The sequence below is a fragment of the Ambystoma mexicanum genome, chromosome 10 (assembly GCF_040938575.1).
Source record: "Ambystoma mexicanum isolate Mex_15411 chromosome 10, UKY_AmexF1_1, whole genome shotgun sequence".
In the NCBI taxonomy this organism is placed as follows: domain Eukaryota; kingdom Metazoa; phylum Chordata; class Amphibia; order Caudata; family Ambystomatidae; genus Ambystoma; species Ambystoma mexicanum.
In genome coordinates, this window is record NC_090932.1 from 917,623,101 (window position 1) to 917,643,883 (window position 20,783).

Here is a 20,783-nt window from a genome sequence, read left to right on the forward strand (position 1 = left end):
GGGGCCTACCCACGACTGCCCCATCCAAACTTTGTCCTGATTCCCCGAGAACCACTTCCGAAGCACCAGAAACTGAGCCGCCTGGTAGTACATTTTGAAGCTAGGGGGCCCCATGCCTCTCCTGCAACCAAGAGCCATCAGCGTTTTCCAGACCCCTCGCGGTCTATTACCATTCCAAATTTAAAAAAAACACCATCTTGTAAAGAGCCTTAAAACATTTCTGAGGAACCACCAATGGTAGGGCCTGAACATAATATAACACCTTTGGGAGAACCATCATTTTGACTACATTTAGCCTTCCTGTCCATGACATGGAAAGGGGTCCACATTCTTCCAGCCATTGTCTTATCGCATCTAAAAGCGGAGGGTAATTAGCCTGATACATGGTTTCCAGGGAGATCTTAGGCCATTATCTGCCCTTGCATATGGACCTGCCTCTATTGTCCCTGCTATTAGCACAAACCCGACCGGTTAAATACATCATTTCAGATTTCTGAGTGTTGATTTTCAAGCCTGCAACCTAACCGAATTCCCAGAGTGCAGAGGTTAACACCAGCAATTATCTAGTCAGGTCCGTTATTGTGAGGAGTATGTCATCAGCAAAAGCCATCTCTTTATGCTACTCTTCCCCAAACGGAATGCCACTAATATTTCTAATGGCACGAATCTTAGCCAACAGCGGTTCCAAATGTAATGCATATAGTACCGGGGACGACGGGCATCCCTGCTTAGTGCCCCGTGATACCTTACTAACCTGAGAAATGTGGCCGTTAATGGCCAAACGTAGCACTGGCAAATGATATTTTGCTTTTACCAATCTTAAAAATCTCATCCCAAACCCCATGATGTCCACTGTGCAGAAAATAAAAGGGACCATTCCACCCTATCAAATCGAAAACCCTGTTTTGTTATTGTTTTCTATCAAGTGGCATAGCCGTTGTGCGTTGTGGAATGTCTGTCCCCCCTCACGAAACCCGATTGATCGGGTTGGACTAGTATCGAAATTAACTTTTCTAGCCGTGTTGTTAATATTTTTGCATCCAAATTAATAAGGGCAATGGGCAGGTATGATCCACATTGAGTTCTATCCTTATTAGGCTTGGGAATATCACTACTTTTGCCTCCTCCGTGGTCTGGGAAATGCATCCTATGGCGTCAAAGGAATTAACAAGTTGTTAGGGAGAATTCTCATTTATGGCTAATTTCCCTCACCTAGTGAGTCCCTCAGCAGCTTTGCTGGATTTCTGGAGTTTATTTTTTCCACCTGGTAAGAGTGTGAGCCTTTTTTCCCACTCTTACCTGTGTTTTGCCATGTGTATTTTTACTGTTTGTGTGATTTTGGGCTCTGGAGCACACCACTACATGAGCCCCACTTTTTGTGTGTGTTACACAGCACCTTCAGTGCAGTGACACAGGGTTGTCTTTTAGACTTCCCACTGACTCCAATTTTCTGGGGCTGACTACTGTCACCCAGAAACATGTAAAGTTGCCATTAACTTTATGTAGTCCCTTTAAAACTACAGACCCAGTACACCCCATTTTACATGGAGTATTGGAAAGGGTTAACTCCTACCCCTTTTTGTCTTTTCCTCTCTGAGCTTTGTTTTGCTCTTTTACCATTTAGACTTGGCTGGTGGCAGTGGTATCTACCCTAACTTTCCTACCGCGATTACATTATATAAACGTGGTATTGTTCCAGGCTATTGTGGTAGCCTCGAACTTAAACCCGCTTGCCCAAATACTTTTTATTTCGGCTCCGGTTGGGTTTAGTCGCCATTTCTTTTTGTTAAAGTCCTTCTTGTGTTTTAGTTTGCGCGGCAAACCAGGTTTGTCTTCTTTGATCACCGTCCTTTGGCGGGCTTCTGCGGAGAAGCCCTCCTCTTGGCGTCTGGGTGTCTAGGTGGGCTGAATGTGAGTGAGGGGTGTAGTCACCCCTGTACAGGGTCACCATGGAGACCCGATTCACACTTTGTCATGACAACGCCCCCCTGCTGGGTGATCGACAGCCAGGCTGGGTGAATGGGGGATTTTCGCATAAAAGGCAGGGCTTTTGAGCTGGAAGTGAGAGTCGTCACTGGAACTGCAAGGAACTGAAGAGAAGCGGAGAAGAAGACGGTTGCTGCAACCCCGAGTCCCGGTGAAGCCCTGCTGCAGTCATGAGCTATCTACCCTTCAACGACCAGAGAAGATCCAGTCCGGAGTCTTCTTCCCTTGAGCCTGATGGGGTCAACCAGCTCATCTTCCACAGCCAGAGGATCCCCTTCGTGGTCGAAATTGCTGCACCCTGCTGTAGTGGTCCGGATAGCCACCTGAAGAGCCTCTCCTGTTTTAAAGCAACGCACCTTTTATTCACCGTTGCTGCTGCTAGCCTCATCCCTGGGTAGTGCAGATCGTTCCAGACGTCGTCCTTCTTGTCGCCACGACTGAAGCTCCAGGAACCATGAGTCTGCAGGAAACTACCAGGAACAACTGCCGTGGCACCAGCTTCTTCAAGGAATAAGGTACTGTGTCCGACTTCGAGGAACTAGGGTGAACCCTTTTCTCCTCACTAAAGGCTTGTCCTTTTCTTCCTTCCCTCTTAAAACTTTTGCCTCCTCTTTTGACAATATCTAAGTACTCCTGGCAACCTTGAATCGTGAACTATCTGACTGTGTGATCCTCGACAACAGGAACCGTGTTCCACCTAACACTGGCACAGGCCCATTGACTTTTATCTTTGGGTTAGAACGTGTTCTCTGATTCTGTCTGCCTTGACAAAAGTATTGCCTATGATTTTTGCCCCCAACTCTCTTGTGGTAACTCAGGTGCTAAGTGTGTTTTTACCCCGGTAACATTTCTTCCCGCGGATACGTGTATCTTTAATACGACCGAACTGTCAATACTGTCAAAAAGTGATCGCATATGTATTCCCGGTAACGTCTTTTGTTTCATAACACCGGTCTGTCAAATCATAAGGTACTTACCTTGAGTTGTTCTGCACAAGGGGAATTGGTTGTGTGTAGTGTATTTGAAGTGTGGTTTTATTTTACTAGAAGTGAATTGTTTCGTGAACAGATGGTTTAAAAATAACTGTACTTATATTTTTTAACCAGAAACCTTGAGTCAGTGTTTGCTTGAGTCACAGTAATTGTAGTCCTTTGTGTAATCTCTACTACTGCTCATTTGCTCTTGATATAAGTCTGGCTTCTCAGTCATTGCTACCACTCTTTCTGTGTAGTACAGGCTTGTACCAAAGGTGAACTTGTATTACCACTTGTAGTCTTAACTCTGTGCAGTGGTCCCAAAGGGCACTGCATAGGATTCTGCCTAACACAAGTGAAACCAATAGTTCACTAAAAGTTTCATAAAATATTGCCGGGTAACCATCCGGAACCTGAGCTTTGTTCATTGGTAGAGACTGGATAGCCACCCGCACCTCTTCCCGGGAAATTTCCCTTTCCAGGCTTTCCCTTTCCCCTTGATCAATTGCGACAAGCTGGCAGAGCTTAAGATAAACCTCCTGGGATTCCTCGTTGGGGGAGTCCACAGAGTATAGTGCGGAATAAAACTCTGTAAAGGTCTGCACAATATCCTCTGAGGAGGAGCGAACAGTACCTGATCCAGTTTGTATCTGAAGGATTACACCTGCTGTTTCTTTCTTTCCAGCTGCGCAGGCATGCAGTCAGCTCTATTCTCCTTCATAAAAGAACCCTACATGTGGTAGTACATCCACAGAATGTTGCAGGGTAGGGTGGACAAGCCACCAGTCAATCTCTCCTGCTATCTTCTCCCCACATCCCCATTTTCAAGATGGGTGTTACTGACCTATGGGGGGGGCTCTTCCGCTCTGTGCACTTGACTCTGGGTCCACGGCAGTGATTTTGTTTATTTAAAGATGTGAAGTGTGCTCAGCTAAGCATCTCCCAACTCCACCTCTTATGTATGCCACACTACCTTCAGTCCATCACATCTCCACTGCAAGGGGCCTAAATATCACAATCCAAGCCCTGCACTGGCCTGGATGCAGGATGATGAATTTGGGGGCTGCGGTGCAGTACCAGTAATCTTCTCCCTCTCCCTCTAAAAAAAGGGGGGGGTTCAGGTGATATCAATGCTCTCTCCGCTCCAACCAGGAACTCTGTTGATTGCACACAGACACTCCATCTCGGCAAATGGGCCGTGTCCCATACCGCTACCTCAGCGCTCCAGGCCCTATCCAGTGAGGTTCCCTCTAGCTACAAGAGTGCTATTCCCGCTATCCAGACTTTCTTCCGTACTCTGCAGTGGGGTATAGACTTCACTCCGTAGATGTGTGGCGGTGCATTTCATCCCTGCGCCTGATCGATAGCTAGATTGGGAAAATCCCCAGAAGTGAAACATTGCATTCAATGATCAAAGTAACCAGCCGCTGCACTCTCGCCTCGTGTCGGCCAGACCGGCAATGTATTTTGTGTGTTGATTAATCCAAGGGCCTGTGCCAGTGGGGCTTGTTTTAGGCATCTGTGGCCACCAATGCTCCTATAGTATCTTTCATAGATTCCCAATTGCACTCGTCAACTGAGATGGTATTACACCCTGGGCCGGAGACAGCAATGTCATTCTTTAAAAATGGGGCTTTGTTACTTCCACAGGTAGTGCTTCGACGTCAGTGGATTGATCATTTGTTACCCTTATACGGTGCAAGCTGCCGCTTGCAGGGTTCCAGCGTGGGCAGACACACTCAACTACTTATTGCCCCAGGAGCCACATCTGCTCAGTTACAGCAGAACCCCACATGCATGGCCACTTCAGGACCTGCGGACCAATGCACCCGTGCTGCCAAGTATGGCCAAGCCAGAAATGCTTTTCTTAATGAGCGCGGATCACTCGACCTGGACAGGCCACTTGTAGCCCACCTCTCTCACCGGGGAAATCTCTGTGAAACTCCCTCTTCGCTGGGCAGCCCCAGGCGACTCCAGCAGCTTCGTAATGCCTCCTGACACAGGGTCTACCATTCTGAACTTCCCGGTCGGGCCGAGCACCCCAACAGGGCCACACTGTACTTTTCTGCCCGCTGCCACTCCTACGGAACCAGACATCATTGCCTGTCTCTGGACTCAACTTGGGCCGCTCCTTCTCGCCATAACTCCAGGTTTGACATGGTGCGATCTTCCACGCCGCCGCTCACCTCTCCTGCACCGCAACCGTCACGGGTGAAACTGCTGCTCATTTAACACCTGGGGGGGCCGCTGCTATGCTTCCATGCTTTGAATACCTTTTTTGAGTGGCCACTAAATTGTCTGCACTATGGTTACTTTTCTTTAAAGGGTGGATGTTTCTACGCCTAATAGGGATTTTCTGGAGTTACATCTAAAATTAGGGAATGGCCAGGAGTAAACCTGTACAATAGACACCAGCCCGGTGGGGGAGGGAATTATTTAATCTTCTAAAGGAAAGGGTACACTTGTGGAGAGATTTGCATCCCTGAAACCCGTAGAATGATCATATTGGAAGATTTCAATATGCAATTTGAACCCTTGGTGGTGATGAGGGAATCTGTGAGGAACAGGATAATATATGGGGCATTCAAGAGCTAATGGCCGCCTGCCTAAGAGAACTTTCAGAAATGCCATTGATGTAGCCAACATATTGATGGTGCTTAACCTTAGGGCATGTAATGATAGGGGACCTGGCGATACACTAGCAAAAAAGCTACTTTTATCAGTGGCCCACATTCAAGTCATGTGAGATAATTATTAGATTTTAAAGCGACCACTGCCCACTAATAAGAACAGTGCGAAATTATATGCTAGGGGTGAATAGAGTGGGCGACAGGGGTGGTGGTAAACACAGAATTGGCTGTGGTTGAACATGTTAGACGGGTCATCAAATGAAAGACAATTAATAAAGAGGAGGTGTTACTAGAACATTACAACAGCATCCTGCCGTCGTTGGAAGACTTATTTGATAATGTGCACAGTACCAATGAAGGCATAATTCTATCATACATAAGTAAAAGGAATATTCTTAGTGGTTATTTTACATCGAGTACCAGATTTATTAAGAAAACACCCATGTATGATTCTAAGTGCAGAGAGGTAAAACATGAATTAATTGAATATGCAAAGAATGCATCCTCTGGGGATATCCTGGCATTGTGCCAAGCAAGAGGACACTACAAAAAATGTATACAAAATAAGGAGGAACATGCACATAACTCATGGGACTTACTATTTACCGCCATCAATCATGGAGACAGGACCAATTTTTTGGAAGCTGTTGGGAGCAGGGGTAACTGAGAATCATACCTCAATACAAGGAAATATCCCAGGGGTGGCATGGCATGAACATTTTAAGAGCCTTTAAAGTGAGACGTGCACATTTACAGACCAGGCTCCAGTCGCTACAAGTTGTAACAGTAAAGGGCAACTGCGCCTTGCATTTAGAGTGGAAGATATTAGGGTCAGCATTATGAATCAAAAAAATGATAAAGCCTCAGGTCCTGATAAAATTCCAATGGACATATACAAATCGGAACCCCGAATCTGGGTGCCATATCTTACACGCTTATTCAACGGAGTGTTAAATGCAGATTTCGCACTTCCATCCCTGGACAAAGCCAGAAATAGTCCCACTGTATAAAAAGGGAAGTGGGAGAGGGCCAGGGTAATTGCCGTCCTATCTCATTGTTAAATGCGCGTAGGGCTGGGGGGGAATATTTGCCAGAGCAGTACTGGCACACCTGGATACTTGGGCCGAGGAAAGAAACATAATAAATTATCTGCTAGCCGGTTTCCAAACAGGCACCATTACTTTAGACGAGAGCGTCCATAACAAATATGAGGCCCTAAGCAATATGAACATATTCACCATGTTTATTGATTTAAAACCCACTTTTTATATGGTCCCCAGAGCTAGGCTGTGGAGCATTCTAATATGTCTTGGCATACCCCCAGCACTTCTTGCAGCTATTCAACTTCTCTATACCAATAATGAAGCCGTAGTAAGGTGGAACATGGATGCTAGCACATCCAAGTCGTCCAAGATACAAATGGGAATGTACCAAGGCTGTGTGTTTGCGCCAAAATGGTTTTGTATTTTTATCAACGGCATTATAGAATGCCTGCAAGCAACCCCCACTTATACACCAGCATTTAGGGCTAAGGGTCAGAGATAGCTGCACCTGCACTTTCCAGGTGGAAAAAGCTGAGGTGGTGTTATCCAGATATAGCAGGCCCATAGCTAGATACGCAAGAGAACCTGCGCAGAAGATACCTGAAACCATTGCTTCTGGCACGCTGCAAAAGAGGGACTGCTCAAGCCTTTGCACTTTGTTGTGAATCTAATAATGACCTGGCGGTACCCTCTGTGGCAAACTACATCTATAGGGCACGGCTCAGTAGACGAGCTCAGATGAAAAGTGGGCCCTGACGGATGAACAGCGTTTCACTGATTGTTACCTTGCAATTTATCTTTGTTTTAGAACCGTCTTTAACTGTTTATACTTTGTACCATGATTGTGATTACATTAAGCAATGTTGTGGGGCCTGCGCTACACATTGCTGGACAATGCTAAAAAGTGAATTCAATTGATTATTGCCTCTTATAATGTTCATAAGGAGATTTAAAACCAAAATGAGATTGTCATCAGAAAATGTTGCACTGAACTGAATCGCACTATAATAATTGCCAGCTGTACTTTTAAAATGGGTTTAACGTTTGAGCTGGAATTTGTTTTAACATCTGTTTATAAAGTGTAATTGTTACGTGTTTTAAATTGCTTCTGTGCTGCTTTGTGAAATGGTATGGGTTTATGGCGTTGCGCCGAAATAACGCCAATTTGAATGGATGAGGCACTTGTTCTACAATACTGAGCAGCTGATCGACAGCAAGGTACCTCTAATATGTATTTTCAAGAGCTCTGGCAGACTTCAAAAGGTCTCCAGCAGTTACTGGCACACACATGATTTAAAATAGGTATACTACTTAAAAGATATTCATTGACACTAGACGGATTGGCCTTTAGATGGCCATACCATTATATGAAAGGGGATGCCAATGAATTTCAGTTAGCTAAGGTACGGAGGAGGGAGCCTCTTAAAAGTTTTCAAAAATGGATCAGCTTATGTATGTAACAGAACGACTGAAGGAACATAAAGTCTGATGACTGACACTGACACACCCATCAGTCCAGACAGGCACAACACTCCAAAACGACTCATGCTTTGCTTCCATAGAAAAACATTTGCTGCATTCTTAGGAAAGGCAGAACATGAACTCAAAATCAAAGGGCTGAGCTCATTAGACTTGCCAGCAATGTTTTGTTTTTGTTAAATATGTATATTTAAGCAAGAACTTTCATTGTGTTTTTTGTCTTTCAGATCTTCAACTTCCAGAAGCACATCATCATCAATTTCGAGTCAGTCGTCTGTTAAGGTGGTAGATATCGGTTTGCCTTTTGTCTGTCCCCCAACGGGATCATCATCATCTTCTTCTCAAGGCTCGAGGTCTTCCAGTATTGCAGGCAGCAGCACTAGCAGTAGTGCCCGCAGGAAGAGTCAGAAGTAGCCGGAACTAAGGGACTTCTATGACATGTCCACACGTGCTCACATCCCTATGCTAGTGTGAACACAACTATACTGACCCTAAAAGCGAGCTCTTCAAAGGCTCAGTTATAGGTTCCATCGGCTACAAATATTTGAATTTTTAGCTATATAAACGAATCGGATAATGTTGCAAATTAGCCTTTTCACCATCTGTTTATTGCGCAGACAGAAAAAAATAAGGTGTTCATGTGTTCTTGGCTTATGTTTATTTACATGTTTACTAAGTGCAAATTATGCACCTGACTCTTGTGGACAAAAAACGGAAAACACTATATTGAATTTCCCTCAGTGAACATCTCATTTTTCATACTTCAAGTTTGGCAACAGTTCTCATTCAAATAATAAACACACTGAAGTATCTACTAGTGTAACATTTTAAAGGTGACCTTCTGAAATAAGCTATTAACTGTAAAACTGTCACTGTAAAAATATGCTTTAAACAACCAAATTGTTCAAAAGGGTAAATGTCTATACCAAATAAACTCTTCTGAAACACCATTTCTTTCTACGATTTTTTGCAAACGAATTAACTATTTTGGAAATATCAGCCTGTGTTTCTTGTTTGGTAACCAGTAACAGCTTGCATAATCGAAGCCTTCATTTGTAATAAACTGCTATCAGAAATATTTTCCTATCTACCGAAAAACACATTACAAGCGTCACAAAGCCGAGTAGGCTCAGTGAAAAGGCAGACACAAAAGTTTGAGGTTTAAAGAACAGCGATTTACTGGGGATTAGTTTCACAAGTGGGGCAGCTAGAGGAAATGTAATGGCTTATCAGGAATGTGCCCATCTTCTGCCATTGTGCCACTAGTGGGTTATTCTCTGGGTTCCTGTCCCAGGGTACATTGTTACTGATATTTAGTCAGTAGCTCAAAGCCATGGGGATTTTAGAGAGCCCCTCGACTTCTTTCTTGTGTACGGATGTGTGCGGTTTCATTTTCTGCTTATCGTTCTTGATTACTGGAAGACCCCTTTGCTGGGTCTCTCCCAAGTCTCTGGACAGGTCGTTCTCTAGAGGGTATGCTAATTACCACAATCCCCAGGGCAACCTCCCAGGACAAGCAAGTACACCTTGGTGGCAGGCTTGTTTGGTACCCTCTGACCACCTCTCTGAGTCCTGGCTCTAATCTTCAGCACTATCTTTTCAACAATTTCTTATGGGGTAATTGGCAACGCGGAATCTGTCTCCTTCCTCTGCAAGCCCTTCAACTCCATTCCTAATGCTCATACCTCTACCCAACCTCTACTGACAGTCCATAGCTTCTTGGCGTGCCTGTCTTTGTCACCTCCACTCCACCACACTCTTTCCTTGACTCCTCCTTCTGCCTCCTCTATGGTGCACCTCCTCTTTCCTGCACCAATCTCCTCCTTATAACTAATCAAGTAGCATTAAAATGATATCTTCAAGAGACCGGCGTACTGTTAAAACATTCAAAATGAGAACCGCATGAAATCATTCACTTAAGCCACCTGAGGATGATCCGTTGGATTGAAACATGTAGATGTGTACATGTGTGGACGAAATCGTTTTAATGCTATTTGATTTGCTGCATTTAAAATAATAAAGTCAAATAATTTGGACATGAAAGAACAATTATTCAATTTTTTGAAAATTAAGGTGGTCACACAACAACAAGGGAATTTGTCTCAATGCACAGCGAGTACAAATTGCTGTTCTATCAATACTGTATGTGATCCCTGAACAGACCAAACATGTTGAGACAAAAAATACATCAGAGTGCGTGTTGTTTATCTAAATCAATATATCACTAATTTATAGGAACCTGGCCCTTCCCTTTGGGCTGTTCCCCTCTCTACTGCGTTCTGCTGAGGGGCCAGATTGGATATATTTTGGGCTGTGTTCGTGCTGGTAGAGAGATTCCCAGACCCCCCTTGTTTTGCATAAATTAACTTTGGGTCTCACCCTAAGTTAAAAGGGCAATCCAGAAGTGGATCCCTTGCTCACTGTTCTTAAAGAGGCGCAGCTTCAACTCACTGATGATGCCCAACAAGGCTAAAACACGTGTATGGGGTTGCTGTTGGTACTCTTGTTCAGAGGAGAATTTCCTAGTATTTTGGTGCTGGACTGCCCCTGAGCAGGACAAAGACTGATATGCAGGGACATTTCTTCTCTGTGAAAGGGACAGTGAGCTAAAGACTTGGTAGAGTCTCTCCCAGGGGTTACTCACCCAAGAACAGGTCATTGGGCTGTGTTCGTGCTGGTAGAGAGATTCCCAGACCCCCCCCTGTTTTATATTTTGGGTTAGCTTTTCAATAATAATTGGAAGCACCTGAAGACAGATTGTTTTGTCTGCAGTGTGCAGCTATGTGAACCGAGCAGACTTTCAGCTGGTCCACCATTTTGGATTGCTTGTATTTTGTTTGTGCACTGCAGAGCAGACCCTGCCACCAACTTTTGGGATATTTGTGTGGCGCATGGTAACAAGTGGAGTTCACGAAAAATGACACCACATGGAAGCTGTTGAACAAATTTGCTTTTCTCCAACCGCAGAGCCTGTTAAAGGAGAGGGGTCTATGGCATGTCCACTGTGGTGGTCCCCTGCTAAAGGGGATAGGCCATGGTATCCACTGAACACATCCGTTGGGCCCAGCATTACATACTGGCCAGCGGCACCCGGCCCCTGTGGACAACCCACTCTCTACCCCCAAGATGCAGACAGGGGAGTTTGCACTTACAAGACTAGAAGGGACCTACCAAAGGCAAATGAGTAGCAGAGATTAATTATAAATTAGACTTGAACTACAGTATATGGCACTGGAAAAGAGGATCAGCTCGCCGTTCATCTGGGCAACCTTTTTCTTTTTTTTTTTTAAACTGACATTTCCAAAATGCTTGGGATCGGATCCTGTAATGAGTTCAGTTTTTTTCCAGGTCCCAACTCGCTGTACAGACACCAAAATATTTGATTTTGAAAGTATTTGGCTGACCTGTATTTTTTTAACTGTTGATGTTTATGGCAACATGCTGCTAATTACTAACAACTGCTACTATAATTTTCAAATCATCTTCATTAAATTTAGTCCAGAATCTCAATCTTAATTTCATGAACATAATGTCTTTGTAAATAATGTCTTCAAGTAAGTATTTTTGTAATCCATTCCTTTTTGGCTTGGTCTTTCTTTCATTTCACATGTCAGTTCCAGAATTACTGCTCCAGAGTTTGGGTCATAAGGGTTGCTTCAGTTCAAAATATTTTTTGGGAAAATTACAAGAATGGCATGTGGCAAAAATCTACTGTAGAATAGTCTTCTGATGTTTGTGAATCTGCTTAGAAACACAAGCTGTGCATATAATTGGACATCTAGTGGTAATCGCAGAGTATTGCATTTTTCCTTAGATATATCGAAAAGGGACGTCTATCTGGGCGCGACTATAACACTATCCCTAGCGAGACGTGTAGTGTACTCAAAATCCTTTACGCGTCAAGGTCCCAGCAGATTGTTTTTTTTCCGCCTATCTAGTTGGTCGCTTTATGCAGAGCTTGTTACCGAGTTTATATTGCTATTATATTTGCTTGACGCATTATCGTCAGGCATCAAAGCCCTCGCAGGACAAGGCCGCAGTGTTGAGTGACACAGGTTCGCAGAAGATGCTGCCCGACTTTCCACGTAACACATTTGTTACGTTCACGCTACCAAGCCTGTGTAATCCAAGGTTCAGGATCCTCTCAGGACAAGGCTCCGGTGTTGAGCGATGCAGGTGTTTGGTGATGAAGGGGTCTGCAGCGCAGCGCAAACTGGGTGCAGACGTTTCACACTCTTGTCTGCGGCTGCCGGGTAAGAGGTTGGGAGTTTGCTTGATGCTCTGCACTTCTCGCCCTCCTCCAGCACCCTCCCCCCTGCTATACGCTCGCGCCCCAGCCACATCCACCCTCGCCTTTGTGCGTTCACGTCACCTCACCTTGCACGGCCTCTCGCATTTCTCCCTTGCGCTGCCTGCAGCCTCCGCGCGCACACCGTAGCCCTCCTGGTCCCTCACAATCCTTGATTGCGTGGTTCCTTGCCACCCCCTGATCCCGTGTCCTTGCTTCCTCCTCGAGTTCCCTGACCACATGCTCTGCGCTTTCCTCGCTCCCCAGCCCGCGTGGTTCCTCGCAATCCCGATTGCGTGGTTCCTTGCAACTCCCTGATGGCGTGCCCTCGCATCCGCCTCGCGATCCCCCCACCGCGTGCCCAATGCGCAGCCTCGCTCCCTAACCCATCCTTGATTGTGTGGTTCCTCACAACTCCCTAATCGCGTGTCCTTGCTACTTCCCTGCGATTCCCTGACCGCGTGCCCTGTGCATTGCCTTGCGCTGCTTGTGTGGTCCCTCGCAATCCTTGATTGCGTGGTTCCTTGCAACTCCCTCCTGTTCCCACGCGCCCTCTTCTCTGCCTGGTCTGCTCTGATCACTGTTTGCCCCACTGTCCCGTTTCTGCCGTATCTTTGCCTACTTGGGTCATCACTCTTCATTGCTGTTGTTTTTTTTTCCTCACTGACTGCCCTGTTTTGCTCCAACTGCCTGTATTTTCTCCTTTATATTCCTCCCTCATCTAGGTCCACTTTTACCTATTCTCCTGTTTTGTTTTTTTGTGGTTTTGTATTCACCTCACTGACTGCCCTGTCCTTTCTTGTACTGCTTCCTTCCTTCCTACAGGTTCTCATTGCCTACTACATTGTCCTTGTTTTTGTCCTCTTAGTAAACTGTTGTACTATTGTCTGAGCTGAGCTCTTGTCGTACTGGTCAATTGTCTACTATTGCCTCTTTCCTCTTTGTCTCGTCTGCTTGCACCCCTCCCTCTATCCCTCCCTAGTTTTTCACCCCCTCGTACCTCCCCTCTTCATCTCTTCTCTCCCTACTCTATGGTGCTCTGTTTCTCCTATCTTCTGTAACTGCTTTTCTTTTGACTATCCTGCTCTCCTCACTAACTGTGGTAGGAAGAAGTTTAAAAAGGACATCCTGGTCTCCAACCCAGGCCTCCCTATCGCTGACACCTATACCAGTGCTTCCTCTAGACAAACCCTCACTGACATCCTTTTTGCCGTGCCCTCACCAGACCTATGGACTCTTCATATGGTCTCTGTGCTTTCTCCTTTCTCTTCTTCTTCCATTAATGGTGGCACCCAGTGGGAGGCCCTCCTGGTCCCCTTCAACTCCTCTAAGTTCATCATTAATGTTTACCTGAATGGCACAATCTTGGTCCAAGGCCCTCAGGCCAACCTTCTCCTCTTTGATAGATGCTTCCCGTGCCTTCTCAATTTCCTGTCTTTTCCTGCTGTCCCCTCTCTTCCCTCCACGGCTTCTTTGCCTCCCCCCGCTGTCTCCACCATGGCGGCCTTGCCCTGTTGTCCTTCCTCTTCTGCCCCCCCCCCTCGGGCTGCTTCTACACTTCTGCAGGATGTACCTCTGATTTGTACCCCTCCCCTGAAGTCTTTCAAGGATGGCAACCTTCTCCATATTGCCACTCTCGCTCAGCTGTCAAACACTCCTCTGACATCTGCCACCTCCTGGAAGAACTTGACCTCGATGTCCTCAGTCTCACTGAGACATGGTTCAGGGCCAGCTCTGTCACAAGCTTTGACACTCTCCTCCCTGATGGCTACAAAATCCTCTCTGCGCCCAGATCTAACCTTACCAGAGGGGGTGTGGCCCTGATCTTCCTGGAGTGTATTCCTGCCTTTTTTCATTCCTACGCATGCCTCCTCTTTCGATTTGCCTTGTCTGCAGGCTCCTCTTTCGAATGCCTTGTCTGCAGGCTCTCTCTCTCTCTCCCTCCTGGCCATTCCCTAACTGTGGCTACCATCTATTGGCCACCTGGTCAGGTCTCTTCCTTCCGCTGTGAATGGGAGGACCTCTCCTCCTCCCTCTTGACCTCGACCACTCAAGTCCTCCTTTTTGGAGACTTTAACATCTACCTGGATGCTTCCTGTCCTTCCTCTGGACTCTTTTCGCGACCTGTGACTCTGTCTCACTCTCTATCCTCCCCTCTGGCCCGACTCACTCTGCAGGGCACACTCTGGATGTTCTGATCTCTTCAGACCTTCCCCTTTCTATCCCTCTCACCACTCCTCTCTCCTGGAGTGATCACTTTCTCCTTTCCCCCCATCTCACTCTCTCTACCGCTCAGGCCAAGCCAACTCCAGCACAGCCACCTACCTTCTTGGTTATCCGACCTATGAAGCGTGTGTCAGTTGAGGCTTTCGCCGCCACTTTCTCACCCCTTCCTCCCCCTTTGGCTGACTCGCACCCTGACACAGCCCTTTCCATGCTTCACTCTGCAATATCCGATGCTCTTGATGTTCTTGCCCCTGTCATGAGGATCCGCTTGAAGCCCAAAGCCAACTGCAACACCTGGTACGACTCAGACCTCGCCCCCGTTATACGCAAGTGCAGGATGGCTGAGAAGAAATGGCATGCTTTCGGTACATTCTCTGACAAACTGGTCTGCTGCCTGCTCCAAAGGCAATACCGGCTCTCTGTACGCACCAAGAAGAGAGCCCACATCCAAGCCCACGTGTCTGCGGTATCCAACAACTTGGCCAAACTCTTTAAAATCTGCAAGGAGCTGGCCAATCCTGCTGCAGTCACTACCTCTCCTGTCCCCTCTCAGGCCCTCTGCAAGCCCCTGGCTTCTCATTTAATCTCTAAAACTCAGGACATCCTGTCCTCTCTCTCTTTTCCTCTCCCCCTCCTCCCTCTATTCTCTGCTCTCCCCCTGACCCTCTATGGCCACCCCTTTTCCCTCCTTCTCTGCCTTTCCCCTGTTATCCCCAGATGAGGTTTCTAGACATGTCCGATCTATGAAAGTCTTGTCAAAACAGGTTCTCTCCTGTTCCTCCAAAACCCTAAAGGACCACATTGACACCCTGGCTCCTGCTCTGGCTGACTTCTGTAACCACTCCATTGGCACTGGAGTCTTCCATTTCCCCATAAGCACTCTCTTGTGCACCCTCTTCTTAAGAAACCCTCAGCCGACCCCTCCTGCCCGGCTAACTATGGCCCGATTTCCATCACTCCTTTCCTGGGAAAACTCTTGGAAAAGCTAGCCATCTCCCAGCTTAATCTTCACACTGAATCTGTTGGTTGCCCCCATGACCATCAGTCTGGCTTCAGAGCCGCCAGAAGCATGGAAACTGCTCTCCTGAACATCCGTGAAGACCTGCTCGCCAACCTTGATTCTAATACCCCCTGTGTCCTCGTCTTACTTGATCTCTTTGACATGGTCAATCATGCCATCCTGCTCACTCATCTCCGTGATAACCTGGGTATCACCGATCAGGCCCTGGCTTGGCTGACCTCTTTCCTCAACAATCGACCCTCCCAGGTCCAACTTGGGACCTTCCTCTCCTGTATCTCTAAGGGGTCTAACCTCTCTCCCTGGCTGTTCAACCAATACCTGGCACTTCTTGCCCACAGCATTGCTGCTCTCTGCCCCAACTTTCAGTGCTATGTGGATGACAATCAGCTCATTTTCAGGCTCCCTCCTGCCACCTCTTCTCCATGTCTCATTTCTCACGGTCTGTCTGCTATCCAGGAGTGGTGTGCCGCCAATTATCTCTGCCTTAATGCCAGTAAGACTGAGATTCTCCTCATCGACACACCTGCTCCCTCCTTTACTGTCACTCTCTGGCCATCCTCTCTTGGCCCTCTTCCTGTTCTCACCTGTGAGGCTAAAAATCTCGGGGCCATCCTCAACTCCACACTCTTCGTCTCTCCTCACATCTCCGACGTCTCTAAGAAGTCACACTACCAACTGCAGCTCCTCAGAGGTATTCTTCCTTTCCTCTCCTTCCCCCAGAAGCTCACTGTCTCCAGAGCTCTGGTTCTCTCTAGACTGGACTACTGCAACAGTCTCTTTATAATCTGCCTGCTTCTACTCTCCGCCCTCTGCAACTCATCCAAAACCGCACTGCGAGACTTGTCCTTGGCCTCAAGGCCAGGGATTGTATCTCTCCAAAACTGAAATCTCTTCACTGGCTCCCAGTGGCTGCAAGGATTAAGTTAAAAACCCCCTTCATTGTCCACAATGCCTTTTGGGGACTGGGGCCTCAATACCTTAAATTCTCTCTTTGTAAATATCTTCCTTCTCAAGCCCTTCGATCCTCCACCTCCAACTCCCTCAGGGTCAGTTGCTTCTCCAAGCAACAAGTTGGTAGTAGATCTCTTTCCTCTGCTGGGGCCTCCCTCTCAAACAGCTTCTTTGAAACTTCAGGAGAACCATCTCCTGTTCTGGAAGTACCTCAAGACCTTCCTCGTTGCTTCTGCTTTCTCTCTTCCTCTCCCCTGCTGAACACATGGTTGAAATTGAAACTGCACTGGTCACCTGGGTACCCTCTGATCTCAGGTCCAGGGCCCCATCCGCCAGTTGCCCCCCTGGCAACCCTTGCACTGGGGGTCTGTTTCTGTATCCATACAGTCCCCTACCAGCACTTGACACTTGATGTCTGCACTTACCCTTGCCACCAGCTGGCCTCCCTTTTTTTTCCCTGGTCACTCCTCGTCTGAGGCGACTGTGGGAGTGACCTTCGACCTGCATGGCGTAGGCCGCCCACCGCTTGGTGTGCCCATCTTTTAGGGTTTTGGGCTGAAAATGTTTACAGGCCTTGCAACGCCGCTCATCGTAGTCACGAGGGAGTCACTGATTGCACTCTTTATGAGTGTCTTTCCAGGGGAATTTGCAGTTACAGGACGGGCAAAATTTAAAAGGTGTTTGCTCTTGAATACTTTCATATTTCAATATTGCCAGCGCACAGAAAGTACCTCAGGTTCAAGATAGAGAACACTCGCTATCAGTTCAAGGTACTCCCCTTCGGCACTGCCTCAGCTCCAAGGGTATTTCCAAAGGTACAAGCAGTGGCAGCACCTCACATGCACAGGCAATCCATTCCAATGTACCCTTATCTTAATGACTGACTCATAACTGTAGACTTGTACAAGATGTGTCTGGAGAACTCAAGACTGTAAATCTCCTTTTCAACCTTGGATTCTCAATCAAGTCAAGTCTGGTCCCCAGTAAAGTCAAACTGTTTCTAGGGGCGCTCATTTGGACAGAGGACGGCCCCGTCTTCCACCTCCAACGAGAGGGTTAAAAACATGTTCCAGATCACTTAGTATGTAGCTGTACAGAGAGCCATGCGGCTACTAGGGATGATGATCTCCTGAATGTTCCTGGTTCCACACGCCATTCTGCGCATGGGCCTCGTGCAACCGTGGCTATCGAGCCAATGGTGTCAGGCAAGCGGTCAGTGGGACGATCTAGTGGTTGTCTCAACAGCCCTCATTCAATCTCTGCAGTGGAAGTTAAAAGGAAAACCTTATGAAGGGGTAATCCTTCCTCAGCCCTGCATTAGAAGCTATTCTCACCATGGGCATATTTCTGTCCAGGTGGGGAACACCCCATCTACAACAGGAAGCACATGGCATGCAGTCTCCATCAGTTGCAGCCAAACATATCAATATGTTGGAGCCACTGGCAGTGTTCAAAGCACTGAAAGCCTTCCAAACATACTTACAGGGGAAGACCGTTCTTGTCCTCAGACAGCACCATGGTCATATACTATCTGAACAAACAAGGGGGCACTCACACTCCAGGGCTGTCCAAACGGTCACAGAACATTTGGAAATGGGCACTCAAACATAGCATGTTCCTAATATCACAACATGTTCCAGGGGAACACAATCTTCTGGCAGAGATACTAAGCAGAGACTTGCACCTACCCGTAGAACACGAGTGGTGCTTCCACAAGCATATTCTATTCACCCTCTTTGCAGAATGGGGTCATCCAGACATCGATTTGTTTGTGACTCTGGAGAACCCCGAATGCCCAGATTACACCTCTAGCTACTCTGAAACAGTCCAAAGGGAATGTTCTCTGGATAACTGATAACCTGGTCCAGGAGATTTGCCTACCCTTCCCCCCTGTTTCCCCTTCTCAACAGGATAGTGCACAAGATACACCAGGAACAAGTTATGCAGAGCCGGGTAGCACCAATGTGGGCTCGACAGCCCTGGTTCTCTCATCTCATGACAATGTAAGTCTCCCCTCCCAGGAAACTGCCTTGCCCATACAACAAGACCTAGGGAAAACACTGCACCTATGCCCCCAAACACTCAATTTAGCAGCTTGGCTCCTGAAGTCATGAGAGTTTGGGCACCTCCAACTACCTCAAAGATGTATGGACATACTTAAAGAGGCACAGAAACCTAACACCAGACATTGTTACTCCACTAAGTGGAAACATTTTGTTATCTAGTGCAACAGCAAAAACATCAACCCTATTGTGTGTTCACCTAAAGATATAGTACTTTATCTAACACACCTCTTAGATTCAGGACTCGTTTTCAACTCCCTAAAAGTCCACCTTCCTGCCCTCCCTGCGTACACCACATCTCAGAGCAAGACTTCCTTTTGGAAAATTCCAGTAAATAAGGCTTTTCTGCAAGGGATGAAGAGACTTCACCCCCCTATTTCTAACCCAAATCCTGAATGAGACTTGAATGTTATTCTTACAAAACTAATGGGACCTCCTTTTAAGCCAATGCATAAGGCCCTCACCTATAAGACTGCCTTCCCAGTGGCCATTACCTCTATAAGGAGAGTTAATTAACTGCATGCTCTCTGAGTTCAATACCCATTTGTAACCATGCATAAAGACAAGGTGGTATTCCGCGCACACCCTTGCTTTGGGCCTAAATTAATTTCCAAGTTCCATGTAAACCAATCCATCGAACTTCCGACTTTCTTTCAGAATCCAACTAATTCAGCTGAAAGAAGCCTCCATACACTCTATTTTAGGAGGGCGGTGGTATACTACCTTGAAAAGACTAAACCATTAAGAAAGTCAAACCCATTTGTTGTCTCTGTTGCTGCTGGTAGAGAAGGGGACTCGTCTCTAAATCAGGCATTTCTAGATAGATTGTTAAATGCATCACACTTTGCTACTCTCTTGCCAAAAAAGATTTACCCTTTACGCCTAGAGCTTGTTCTACTCGAGGCACAGGAGCTACTATAGCCTTTATTGCAAATGTTCCTCTTTATTCTACCTGGAGTTCTGTTCACACTTTCACTCAACATTACTGCCTAGACACACCCTCGAAGTCTGATGTACAGGTGGGACAGGCGGTGCCAAGACATCTTTTTGCTACTGTTCCTTCACACATTCCACCACCATGTCCTGGTACTGCTCGCTAGTCTATGCACAGCATGTGATTCTAAGCAGATTCACAAGCATCAGAAGACACATCGTCTTTCTGATGATTGTATCGGCTTATATTCACATGCTATGCATATATTCCGACATCTAGTGGTAATCGCGGAGTACTGAATCTATCGAAGATTGAAAAGGGACGTCGACCTGGGCGTGACGATAACGCTATCCCCAACGTGACATGTAGTGTTTCCAAAATCCTTCACCCGTCGAGGTCCCACCGGTTGTTTTTGTTCTGCCGTGTGGGAGACTTACAGAATGCGTGAGTGCAGAAGAAAAGGTGTAAGATGTCTATGTTCCTTCTACTCCAAGAGGGGGTGAAGGGTGGACGCATGTGAATCTAAGCAGACAAAATCCTCAGACAAACGATTACGGTGAGTAATTTATGTCATACCTCGGTTTAACATATATGAGCTGATATCTTTCAACTCTAACTTTTATGTTTTGCTTTTACTCTCACCCCCTCCTGCCATATAATAATCCATAATGGCTGTAACTTTACAGAAAATTGTAAGAAAGCATACACACAATCCGTACTTTCCATGGTTCAAGACCAAATACATTTTTACCACTCTCAGCTTCTAGATTGGCATATCTATAGATGTCTCATTATTAAACTGGTTCAGCAGCCTCAATCTCGTGGGCAAGTCAGTGCATGCTCCCTCTCTGCAGGGTAAGGTATTGGAGGGCCTCAAACATCAGAAACGATATGCAGTGCAGTGATGAATATTGCATTAACAATTCCATTGACTTGACTGACCAAAGCCTTTGTCAATATTGAAGCAAGTTCAGAGCACAACCCCGACCCTGTTAGCCATCACAAACTAGCATATGAAGAGGATATTGCTTTCGTAACAAGTGCTGCCTTCACCCATCCAGAGACACATTGTCTCATCTAATCTAAGTAATATTTCACTTCTCCAGAAACTAAAACATAGAGGTGCCTGTGATCAAAGTGGCAGCCTTTGTGGTAGGTCAGAAGGAGGAGACAGACCAGTTATTTTTA

General features: G+C 46.5%; 1 protein-coding gene across 1 annotated transcript in view; it reads left to right on the forward strand.

Annotated features, from left to right (window-relative positions):
• CCDC39 (coiled-coil domain 39 molecular ruler complex subunit) overlaps positions 1 to 9,062 on the forward strand; it is a 933,141-nt gene extending 924,079 nt beyond the window's left edge. The window contains exon 20 of the mRNA XM_069618669.1: positions 8,340 to 9,062. Within this exon, the coding sequence (XP_069474770.1) occupies positions 8,340 to 8,526 (187 nt within the window). The 3' untranslated portion in view covers positions 8,527 to 9,062. The remainder of the gene's footprint in view (positions 1 to 8,339) is intronic.
• The last annotated feature ends 11,721 nt before the right edge of the window (positions 9,063 to 20,783 follow it).